General features: G+C 48.7%; 1 protein-coding gene across 1 annotated transcript; it reads right to left on the bottom strand.

The window, feature by feature from the left end:
• Positions 1 to 7,251: 7,251 nt before the first annotated feature.
• Positions 7,252 to 10,914, bottom strand: SNAI2 (snail family transcriptional repressor 2). Its single transcript, XM_036830950.1, has 3 exons — positions 10,729 to 10,914; positions 9,469 to 10,014; positions 7,252 to 8,530 (listed from the first exon to the last, which is right to left on the bottom strand). Exons 1-3 carry the CDS (start codon positions 10,805 to 10,807, stop codon positions 8,349 to 8,351), a joined length of 807 nt encoding a protein of 268 aa, XP_036686845.1. The 5' UTR covers positions 10,808 to 10,914; the 3' UTR covers positions 7,252 to 8,348.
• Positions 10,915 to 11,771: the final 857 nt, after the last annotated feature.

Below are 11,771 nucleotides of genomic sequence, written 5' to 3'. Positions count from 1 at the left end.
TTTACATCTTTGATTTAAAACACAGAATCTAAGAGGGGCTTGTCTGGCTGGGTTCGTGGAGGGAAATCTGTGGCTGACCAGTGTTTATCCCACCAGTAAAAGCCCAATTATTCCAAACGAGTTCATTCATTGTAGCTTATAAACGCAAGAAAATGATTTAAAAATACTAATACATGGGAAAAAGATGCCTGGATTCTCACCCAGTTTAATTTTATAAGGAAATCTTTGCAGCTATCCTTTTCTTTCTCTTTCATTCGGTAAAATCGTGTTTATTGTGCAGGGAAGCCCCCCTCCCGCCCCTCCTCCCCTCCGAATTTTATACCGTATCTTTTCAGCTTAATTTCAAACTCTTTGAAAGCCGCTATGCTGTAAAGGAATTTATAAAGAATTTGGAATCATTCAGAACAAGCATGTGCTGTTTCCTTTCCAATTTTTTCGCTGGGAGGTCTTCTTCAATACCCCTTTCCATCAAGTGCCTAGTCCCTGGATCGCTTGGCGAATAGTAGGATGTAGTGAACGACAGTGAGGAAGAGAAGGATTCTGAACTCATGCACGAACTGCAGCAGCTGGACCTCTGCCCCCCTCCCCTCCTGGGACCCTGCCCTCCTCAGAGGTGGTCCCAGACCACCTGTACCAGCCTCACCTGGGAGCCTGGGAGAAATGCAAGTTCTTGGGTCCCCTGCCAACCCTCTAATGCCGAGCTCTGGGGGTGGGACCAGCAGTTTGTGTTTCCACCAACCTCTGGCTGATTCCGATGCTCTCTCAAATCTGGGAGCCACTAAGCAGCCTGTGCTCCCCCAACTCTGCCACGGCCCCTGGAGGTTCCTTCTGCTCTGTCCACCTCACCCCTGATGCTGGAGATACACGGGCTGGGCCCCTCCGTCTGTCGGTCTTCAGGACACACGGAGGCTGGAAGGGCCTCTAGTCCCCCCGGGGCTATGGCAGATCCAGACATCACCCCCATTCCTGCTGCAGGAGACGGGAAGGGGGGCCGTGGTCAGCATGCTTCAGTGGGGGACCAGGTGTGCATTTTAGGCCCGGACTCAGCAGAATGCCTTTATCCACAGTGCGTATAACTTACGACTGCGACCAGGGCAGAGGAGCAAAGCCCGACGCGCACACGGGCCAAGCACAACCTGGAGAAGGACAGAACCGCGCAGCTCCACGGGCGTGCTAACACCGAGGCGCCCTCTCTGCCTCTGCCCCTGGGTCAGCCCGCGGTGTCTGTCCCACCGTCGGGGGGCAGACCTCCTAGCAACCAAGCAAAGCTCAGGTCAAGCAAGATGGGGCTGTCTGGACCCGACTGATGGCCACCTTGAAGAGGACGCCCACACTGGGCCAATGTAGCACCTAGTGATGCTTTATGGCATTTTGCACGGTATCACCCCCCAAACCTGACATTGGTTCTTACCTATTTATTTAGGTAATTCCTGCTGAATTTGCCCTGGTATAACTCAAACCTTTACTTCATTTAGATGCTATAGTCTTAGGACGTGGTGATCTCCATTCTATGTTGTTTTGACAAATATGGTTTTAAAACAAGTTTACGCTATAAAATAAGAGAACCCAAGGTGATCAGTACATTGTCAATAATATGACATTTCTTCACCAAACAGTACTTAACATAAGAAATAGGGAATCCTTCATTACACATACAGCTGACCCTTGAACAACGTGGGCGGAGGTGAGGGGGTGCCAAACGCCCCACAGGTGAAAAATCTGTGTGTAACTTCACAGGTGGCCCCAGTATCTGTGGATTCAAGCAGCCGCAGATTGTACAGTGCTGTAGTGTTTAGTGAAAAATATCCACTTATAAATGGACCCGTACAGTTCAAACCCGTGTGATTCAAGGATCAGCTGATTATTATTACACGTTATTCATTCCACAATACACTTAGGAAGTAAAACGATCCTCAATTTAATTATCTATCATCCTTTTATCGTATTTTGGATAAGTCTGGGTATTATGAAAGAAAAACATTTAAGAGAGGAAAGAGTTACTTGTCATCAGTTCAGAGAAAATAATTTTCTCCTAAGAATGCCTATTTGCAATTTTACATAAATATTAATAAGTAATACAGAATTAACTTAAAATGACATAGTAAAGGTAACTAGAGAAAACTAGGGGAAAAAAATCCATCAACTAATTTCCACTTGGCAGAAAGTCAAATACTTTTAAAAGATACCAGGTAATCAGGCAGGAAAAGCCTCTGCAGCTGCTCCCCGAGGTGGCCACGGGCATCCCGGGAGGGGACCCAGGGGAGCTGCTGGGTGCCGAGGGAGCCCAGGCTGGACCACACCTTTCATTGGGGACCACCCCCAGGCCAGCCTTGCCAGTGTGGTTGCTTTTCTCCCTGTGGGGTGAAATCACATTTAGAAGCCTCTCTGCAGAGAGCAGGGCCCAGCCTTGGGGTGTGGGTGGAAGTAGCTGGGGTGTGTTTCCGGGCCCAAAGGTGGATGAGGACCGGGCAGGTTGCAGCCGTAGTCAGAGAGGCAGAGCATCACGCGCTGTGCAGATCAGGGGGCAGGTGGGTGGTGTGGGCAGGGCGGCCGGGAGGAGAGGCGCCGCTTCGGTGGACATTGGCAGCGTCCTGCCTCTACCGCCCTCGGCTTGTGCGGGGAGCGGGCAGGCTCCTCGGGGTGAGCTTCCAGGATCAGCCTCGTGTCCGTCACCTGGAAACTGGCTCGAAACGCAGACTCTCAGGCCCGCTCCCGACCCCCCGCGGAGACCCAGGGGTGACCCCCAGCACACGGAGGTCGGACAGGTGGAGGCTCTGATGGACCTCGGGGCCTGCAGCTCCGCGAGACTGTGAGGCCCACGTGGTGGCCTCTTTCACCGTCTTTTCTGCTAGATCGAAATAAAAGCGCTACACGTCACAGGAGAGCGCTCACCCTCTACGCACTTGATGGGTCGCTCAGAAGCGCTATAATGACCATTCGCTGCCTTTGTTTTCACCTCATTTGACTCTCTCCTTCCCACTTTTTAGAACCAGCTCTTGCCTCCTCCTGACCACGTAGGGGCAGAAATCCTTCCCTGGGGGGGCGGGTGTGGGGAGGTGAGGTCCAGCCCAGAGTAAACCCCTGGAGAAACTCATCCATCCTTCCCTGCCATCCTAACCGTCCCTTGGCCGCCGTCTAAGAAAACTAGTTAGTGATAACTCACAAATCGTCTCTACAGACCATCTTGCCAAGCAACTGGCCGAGTGGATGATAAGCACGGGAGCCTAATTAAGCGAGGGAGCGCCCAGAACATACAAACGCACCGGCTCCTGCTGGCAGAAGACCTTCCACTTGCGGCTATAAATACCTCGGCAGCCCCTCTGGGGTCCCAGGACGGGGATGTGGTGCCATTTCCTCCGCTAAAGCGCTCATTGTCTGGGGCCTGGACGAGGGCCAGGGCGGAAGGGTTGCCATGCTCGCTGCTTTTGACGCGCACCCGCCCAGAGAGTAGCGATTACTTCCTGGAGGCCCGAGGGGCCGGCCGCTCGCTTTGCACATAGCTCCGGCCCTGCGCTCGTGGACACACGTTCACCCCTGAAAATTAAACCTGAGGGTTTCCCCTCCACCTGTGTCTGTCTCAGGTGGCGGAATGCTTCTGTTCTCCATCTGCCTCTGGTGAGAAGATGAGAATGGGAGAAAAGCCGTCTCACTGGAGAATCTTGCTTCCCGTGATGGCAGAACACTCACTCTTAAGTGAATTTTGCTCACAGTGTTTCCCGTATCTAAACCAGGGACAACTCCTCGGACGTGGATCTTAGCCAGAGAAGCCTTAGACTTTTCACAATTATAACTGCCTCATTACCCCAGAGTGTCCACATTTTAGTGGTGAAAGAAATGGTGTTTGACTTGGAAGCCTTTCTCGTCTGGGGAGATAAAAGCCGGGGTGAGGAACGTGGGTGTACGAGGGAATGGCCGTGGCCTTCAGAAGATGAAGTGTTAACGGCCCAGGATGGAGGCCAGCTGCCTCTCAGCTCAGGCGAGAGAGGGAACGGGCTTGCGGGGCCCCAGGATGGCGCAGGGGAGCCGTCGGGGAGCAGGTCCTGCCTGCGGCCCTGGAGGACAGGGGCCAGCGGGGCTTCTCAAACGGAGCCGGGAGACCGTTAGACGTGGTTGGGTCATTCCTGAATTACACCGGCTCCTAAAGGCAGCCCCGCACTGTTTAATCCGGGGGCCACATCATCTTGGTCTTCTCAGCGGCCTCTGCCGTGTGCCTGCGTCGTGGCGGCCGTGGCCTGTGTGGCCCAGCGGGCCCTCCCTCCCCACGAGCAGCGGAAGAAGCAGGCTCTTGGGAGCCAGAAGAATCTGGGTTTGGATTTCAGTTTAGCAGCTCAAGGCCTCTGCTACCCTGACTCCATTTTCCAAACTCTCTGAGTTCAGTCTCTTTACCCGTAAAAGACCAGCAGCACCGAGAAACCGTGGCCGTTGGACGTGACCCAGGTGAGGTGACATCCAGCTCGGGAGCAGGTGTAGCTCAGCGCTGAGAATAGGATCATGGGCTTGACCTTGTGCTGTGTAAGGTCTGTCCGTGCCCGGCCCTCTCAGTCCTGAGCTGGGACACTAAGGATCCCGTCCTCCTGTACACGTTAGGGAACAGGGCACTGAGGAGTTAAGTAAGTTGCATAAGGACTTAAAGCCGGTAATACAAACATATATGTTGCTTTTAAAAGCTGGAGCTCTTCCTACTGTACCACCCTGCCTCATATTATAGGAAACAAATTCCAGACCCTGAGTAGGCTTATTAGAACACGTCCCTATTACTAAAACCACAGTTTTCAGAGCTCAGGCTCTCAGAACGTCTATCACACCCGGTCCACGTGCACTGCATTTGCCCTTTATTCACCGTTTGGAGCACCGTCCCTATCGGCAGGGGGATGTCAGCAGTAAGTTAGAAGACACACCAGCACATTTGCTTAGAGAATCTCTCAAAAATCATCAAGACTCTTTGCAATAAAGGGGAATATGTTAAATTTATTTTAGATCTGCAGGCTATTTTTCACCAGTTTCTATTATTTTATTCATTTATTCATTCAACAAACATGTGTTGATGTCTGTGTTCCAGAAGATGTGCTGGCTACTGGGAATTTATGCTTTAAGATGTTCTGTCTAGTGAAGAAAAAAGGTGTCAAAAAACTGCCACAGGACTTCCCTGGTGGCACAGTGGTTAAGAATCCACCTGCCAATGCAGGGGACACAGGTTCGATCCCTGGTCTGGGAAGATCCCACATGCCATGGAGCGATTAAGCCCATGCGCCACAACTACTGAGCCCACGTGCCACAACTACTGAAGCCCGCACACCTAGAGCCCGTGCTCCACAACAAGAGAAGCCACCGCAGTGAGAAGCCCGCGCACCGCAACGAAGAGCAGCGCCCGCTCGCCGCAACTAGAGAAAGCCCGCGCGCAGCAACGAAGACCCAGCGCAGCCAAAAATAAATAAAAAATTAAATCTTTAAAAAAAAAAGAACAAAACTGCCATGCAGTGAGATAAGCACCACATTGTAAATGATATAAATCTCTCAGAAAGAGTGAATTTGGAAAAGTATTCAAAGTATGTGACATCTGAGCCACGTCTTATGTATTAGAGGACGTGCAGTCAAAGGCCTTGTAAAAATGCTGAAAGTTCTAAAAAATGACTGAGCTGTATTTATAGAAAATCTTAGTATCTGATTGATGTCCCGTAATTCAAACTCATGTGACCTTAATGAAAGTAGAATATTTAAATCATGAATGAAGTGAGAATGGTGAGGACAAAGCAGAAATATATTGCAAAAATATTAAATGGTGAGGACAAAGCAGAAATATATTGCAAAAATATTAAATTCGTTTAATGCTTCACTAGGAAATTAAACGAATGAACAGACTTTTCCCTTTAGAAAATTATCTGTTTGCATTTTGGACACCAAGAAACGACTTGCCTGTAGCTCTACTGATGAGGAAAGGAAAGTGGGCAGATGTGGTTCCTGGGAGGACGAACCAGATGTCTGCAGGGATGTGACTCACCCACACGTGTCCCTTGTGGGATATTTCTACATGCTACCTGGCCTGCAAACTTCCAGGCATCATTTATATGCCATATACACTAACTAAAGCCATCTTTTTTTGACTTCAGATTGCCCCAGACAAGCTACCAGCCATTTCTTTTACATTTATAAATTGCTCTCCAAATAATTTTGTCTTTGAGATATATATCCTGAGATATGAAAAAAATTAAACATAGAATATTAAATTGAGGGGTTTTTTTTTAGTCAAATGCACACTCCTTATATACGTTGACTAAAATTTACATGTAACACATAGTGGAATGTGTGTGAACATTAAGGGAATATATTGGTATTGCTAACATCTTTGAGATACTAGTTCTGGCTTTTATTTGTATCACAAGGACATTAGAAGGAAAAATAATTCTCCAAGTTCTGAGCAAACCAGAGAGAAGTGATTAATAGTAGCAGGACTAACCTCACCACGGGTTTGGAGTTTGGGTTTAAACACACAGCTTGGTGGTTGTCACAGAGTCTGCAACACGTGGTGAGCATCTTGGCTTGTGAGTTCGTCCACCGCGTTTGGTAAGCATGTGCTTGTATGTGGTCTAGCTGGTCCTGCCCTGTTTGAGTCGGTGCACACTGGGTGTGGGTGGTGCCTCTTCAAAATACCATAAAGGGAAACTTAGCTCTGCGCCACTCAGATTGCAGCTTATCTCATCCCACTAGACGTGGGGTTTTCTTTGCATGGTTTAATCTTCCAACTTGTGTAATTTATAATAAATCCACTTTTTCCTGATCTTTTCAAGCAGAAGTTCTATTTTTCTTCTTATATATCATTAAATATTTCTTTTAAAATCCTTAAACTGTTCTAGTGGCCTATGTGACAAGCACTGATTACAACGAGTGATTGTAATCTGATTTCATAAAGCCAAAACAGTCAAGTCATCAAGAAGAAAAAGTTTTGAGAAATGTTCTTGACTATTAATAAGGTGAATATTTTTAGCACTCAGAAAGCGTGATTTTTGTTAAAGAGATAACGCTAACAAACTCCCATTAGGATGTTGTCTTTCTGAATGTAACAGTATTATCTTAAGAGTAAAGAAAAAATACTGACCGATTGCTTTGCTATAATCGAACACATAAAACAAGACTCCACATACATAATGAATACTATTCACTTTTTCTCTTATTAACAAAAGAAACAATTCTTCATACAGCTGTTTGGTGGTACTAATCATGAAGTAAGTAAAGTCTCTGAAAGTATACAAACAATAGATTTTAAATCAAAAATGTTTATTGTAAAAAAGAACCTTGAAAATTGTTTTTTAAAAAAGAAACGTGAATTTCACAAGTCTTCAGGTTGTTTATAGGCATTAGCTATAGACAACTTCTCACTTTCATACAAAACTCATTCAATCATATAAAAATAAACACAAATTTACATGGACTCATCAACTATACAATTAATTAAAAAGGCAGTTGCAAAGGGTGCTGTGTGGATTGCATTTCTTGTATGCGTTTAAAATAGTTTAAGTACATCACAGAGTTTCTAAAAATCCTTTGTTGCACTTATTCCCATCGTTAGAAAATCATTAAAATTTAAAAAATTAAAATTTTTAGAAAATCATCAAAAATTCTTTTAAAAAGTATGACATGGAGCGTGCACCAGGAATGTTCAAAGCTAGTCTTTCCCGTCTCCCCCAAGGCACATACTATTTATTGGCAAAAAAAAAAAAAAAAGAACAAAAAAACCCACTTTTAGTACATTCTCCTGTGTTTTTTCTTCTTGTTCTTTCTTCCTCTCTCCCCCCCCCTCCCTCCCTTAAAAACACAGTTTAAAGTATGACCAGTAATCAAAACAGGCTTTAGCTCAAGGATGGTGACCTGACATCAGACATGTAATAAAGTAAACTTGGAATACTTTATAAGGCACCTGAGATAGGGTCTGGCAGACTGGCAGATTCTCTTCCTATAGGAAATTCTATTACAAATTCCGTTACAAGGCAACACTGTTCCTTTCAGTGAAATGATTTGGCAGCGATGTAAATCTTTGCATTCTTTCTTAGTAAGAAAAGATGCACAATGTGCTTTTTGCTTCATCTCTGAAGAGAGAGATTCTTGTCTTTTATCCTCTCCATCTAGCTGTCAGTAAATATATAGTAATTTTAAACTTCACATGGAAAGGATTAACTTGACACACATGGATGCCCGTGCTCTTGAAGCTGTGTGTGTGTGTGTGTGTGTGTGTGTGTGTGTGTACATATTCTTTGGTCGGTAAGCACAAGAGAAAATGCCTTTGGACTTTTACTTGTCATTCGGAGGCGGAGTGAAGAAATGCCTTCTGCTTGAGTAAACATGGGTTGTGTCACTCAGTGTGCTACACAGCAGCCAGATTCCTCGTGTTTGTGCAGAAGAGACATTCGGGAGAAGGTTTTGGAGCAGTTCTTGCACTGGTATTTCTTGACGTCCGAGTGTGTCTGCAGATGAGCCCTCAGATTTGACCTGTCTGCAAAGGCCCTGCTGCAGTGAGAGCAGGAGAAAGGCTTCTCCCCTGGGGGGTGGGACGGGGTGGGGCGGGGGGAGAAAGAAAGACAATCAGTGTTTTCAGAGGAAACGCAAAGCCAGATAACGTTTATGAGCAACAACCACATTTAGCCCAAAGCATGAGAAACAGCCAAACTTGATTCAAATCCCCCAGAATAGATACTTGTTTTAATGTCTGGCCCTTTAAGACAAATGTGACTGTTGCGTTAAAAAAAAAAAAAAAATCAAATTAAAAAAAATTTAAGAATATGGTTCCTGCCACCAGCCACGCAGAAATAATTCCTGTCGTCCCAGGGCTTCACTTGTCCAGGCTCTCTGCTTCAGCAGGTGCAGCTAACGGCCAGCTCCTCCCCACATTTCCCAACCTTTCCCCTTTTCCCTCCTTCCGTGTTATGACAAAGCCTGGATAAATGCCTCGACTCCCTGAAGGGTAATTTTGTGCTAGGAATAGAAAATTCGGCAGCAAAAACAAAACAAAAGCAAACAACGGAAAGCAAATTCAGCTCTAACTATCCAGCTTGCTGTGGGGTGAGAGATAGCACAGCAAGAATGAAACTAACCAAAACCAAAAACCAAAACCTTCCTCTCTCTGTCCCCCTGATCAATTGATTGGGACAGCAACGTTTGTACTTGCTGATTATTGGGAGCCATTTCACAGAACACACATTCAAGCACATCTTTCCTGATTTGCTAACTGATCTTTGAGACCAAACCTCCTGAATCTACTTTCCAAAGTCTAAATGCTTGTTTGCGGTCCCGGGAGCAGAGAGTGTTAGCAAGCAATGGGGCCCTTGGTGCTCTGACGACTTTTCGAGTCGTCAGGCAGTAGCTAAAAATGATCATCCATCATTAAAAGCACCGTGTCGCCACTTAATGCAACTCCGACAGCCCGCCCAGAGCTTCCTTGGGTCCATCAGTAACATCCCTGACTAGGTTTTCTCTTACCAGTGTGAGTTCTAATGTGCCCTTGAAGTAACCAGGGTCTGGAGAACGCCTTGCCGCAGATCTTGCAGACACAAGGTAACGTGTGGGTCCGGATGTGCATCTTGAGGGCGCCCAGGCTCACATACTCCTTGTCACAGTATTTGCAGCTGAAAGACTTCCTTGACTGGGTGTCACAGTGCAGCTGCTTGTGTTTGCCCAGCCCAGAGAAGGTCGAATAGGTTTTACTGCATAAATTGCACTGAAACTTTTCAGCTTCGATGGCATGGGGGTCTGAAAGCTTGGATTGTAGTCTTTCCTCTTCATCGCTAATGGGGCTTTCGGAGCCGCTGTGGTCCTTGGAAGAGGTGTCAGATGGCGGAGGGGGACTCACTCGCCCCAAGGATGCGGGGTATCCCGACAGAGGAGAGAGGCCGGTGGGCAGCGGGGCGTGGAAGGGAGCTGCTGTGGTCCACACGGTGATGGGGCTGTAGGCTCCCGAGCTGAGGATCTCCGGCTGGGGGATGACAGGCACGGGGTAGCCCTCGTAGAGATACGGGGAGATAATCACTGGGAGGAGAGAGGAGGGGAGAGGAGAGTGAGCTGAAACGCAGCTTCAAAAACGCACGAAGAAGCTGCTTGGCAACACGCGCAGGACTTGGTTACGAGAAGACAGACCCTGTAAGAAGGCGCAGGAGTTGGGAGGACATTTCTTCTCCACCGTTGCTGCTGGCGGTCACTGCCCTTAAGGCACATTTGTGTCCCCGGCACACGGAGTGTGCCGGGGTCTGCCCTGCCCTGCGGCCAGGGAGCGCAGCCCAGCGAGGGGAAAACCTACCCACTCTTTTCAGAGATACAGAAAAGCTCTCTTCCATTTTATGCGTGGGCTGGTTGCAGGGCTTACGCCTGTGAGTACAAAGATCGGCGTAAATCAAGCCGCTTTCTGCAGGAAAGGAGCCTTATTACATGGGGAAAAAAGCAGTAATTCAACGTTTACGCACCGCCTCACCCACCCTCCACGTACTCATTATGCAAGTATGTACACGCTTTGGAACAGGACGATGGACGAGCCGAAGGAAGTTCTCCTAGCCAGTTCAGAGTTTGAAAGTTTTGAATTAAACCTGAGCCTGGATGATCAGAGGAATGACCGCTCTTTCGCGACCCTGTTTCGAGGCAAACAGCTCGGTCTCCGGCTCTTTTGTAACAGAAGCTGAGCGGCCGCGCGCCCCTGCGTTTACCTATTTATAGATAGATGGAGATGCAGACGTCGGGCCCCCCCTTTACCTGTGTGTGTGTCTAGCTCGCTGTAGTTGGGCTTCTTGGAGGCGTTGAAATGCTTCTTGACCAGGAATGAGCGCGGCATCCTGGAGGCGGCTCGGGGCGCGGGGCGCGGGGCGCGCGGTCCTACAGCATCGCGGCCCCGGCAGGTGCGCGTGCGGCGCCGCCAGGTCGCGGGCTCCTCGCGGACTGAGCCCGCGGTGGCGGCGGGGAGGCCTTTTTTTCCTCTCTTTTGCGAGAAGGGTCCAATCACAGCCGAGAGGCTCAGATTTCAGCTCCTCCCTCTGGGACAGCTGTGAACAGAGGAAGAATCTGTTGTCAGACTAAGTTATTCTGGTTCAAAATGGGCTGTGCCCCGGGTTTCAGTGGAGAGGAAAAAAGTGCTTGAGTCTTTTCAGGAGAGGTCATTCTCCTTCTTGAGCGCTAAGCCGGGCGTCCGTGCTCCGGGGGCGCCAGGTCCGCCTGGCCGGGCCTGGCTTCCAGATGTGGGCTCCGCGCCGGCCTGGGAGGCCGGCCCCCGGGCCCGGGAGAGGTCCGGCTAGCCCGGGGACGGAACGGTTCGCTCCTGGCTTTTGCAAAGGGAAGGTAGCGGCGAGGACAAAGCCCCCGTGAGTGAGCGGCGGGCCCGTAGGGGGCTTCCCGGGGCCTGCGAAGCAGCCCTGCCACGCGCTGAGGATGCGCTTCGCGCGTCGCAGAGGCTCGGCCGAGCCGGACGCGGCGCTTCCCCGGGAAATGGAGCGGCCGTGTCACCATGTTAGCCTCGGTGCCTGAAAGAAGCGCTTTGTAGCCCCTGAAGGACCCGCGTTCGGGGAGAAGCGGGGGCACCGCAGGGATGAGAGGGAAGGATGGGTGAATCTTAACGTCTCCACAAAGGCATCTGACAAGTGCTTGTATCTTTTCATGCATCACTGTGTTTTTTATGGAAAAAAAAAAAAAGCGTGAATGGGCCCTTAGAGACAGTTGTTTCAAACATGTATCTGCTTCTATATGGTGCTGTTTTCTTCAGTGTAAAGTCGTCAAACTTCATGTCTGCTGCTGCCCTGCGTGGT

The sequence above is a fragment of the Balaenoptera musculus genome, chromosome 17, assembly GCF_009873245.2.
Source record: "Balaenoptera musculus isolate JJ_BM4_2016_0621 chromosome 17, mBalMus1.pri.v3, whole genome shotgun sequence".
Taxonomy (NCBI): Eukaryota; Metazoa; Chordata; class Mammalia; order Artiodactyla; family Balaenopteridae; genus Balaenoptera; species Balaenoptera musculus.
The sequence above is the reverse complement of the archived record's forward strand: the minus strand, read 5'-3'. Positions and strand labels throughout refer to the sequence as shown.

Excerpts from the sequence above, each read along its gene's own strand:
- SNAI2 (XM_036830950.1), bottom strand. The coding sequence starts at position 10,807 with ATGCCGCGCTCATTCCTGGTCAAGAAGCATTTCAACGCCTCCAAGAAG. Across the intron at positions 10,015-10,728 it reads CGAGCTAGACACACACACAG|TGATTATCTCCCCGTATCTC; the intron begins GTAAAGGGGGGG and ends CTCTCCTCCCAG. Across the intron at positions 8,531-9,468 it reads GCACATTAGAACTCACACTG|GGGAGAAGCCTTTCTCCTGC; the intron begins GTAAGAGAAAAC and ends CCCACCCCCCAG.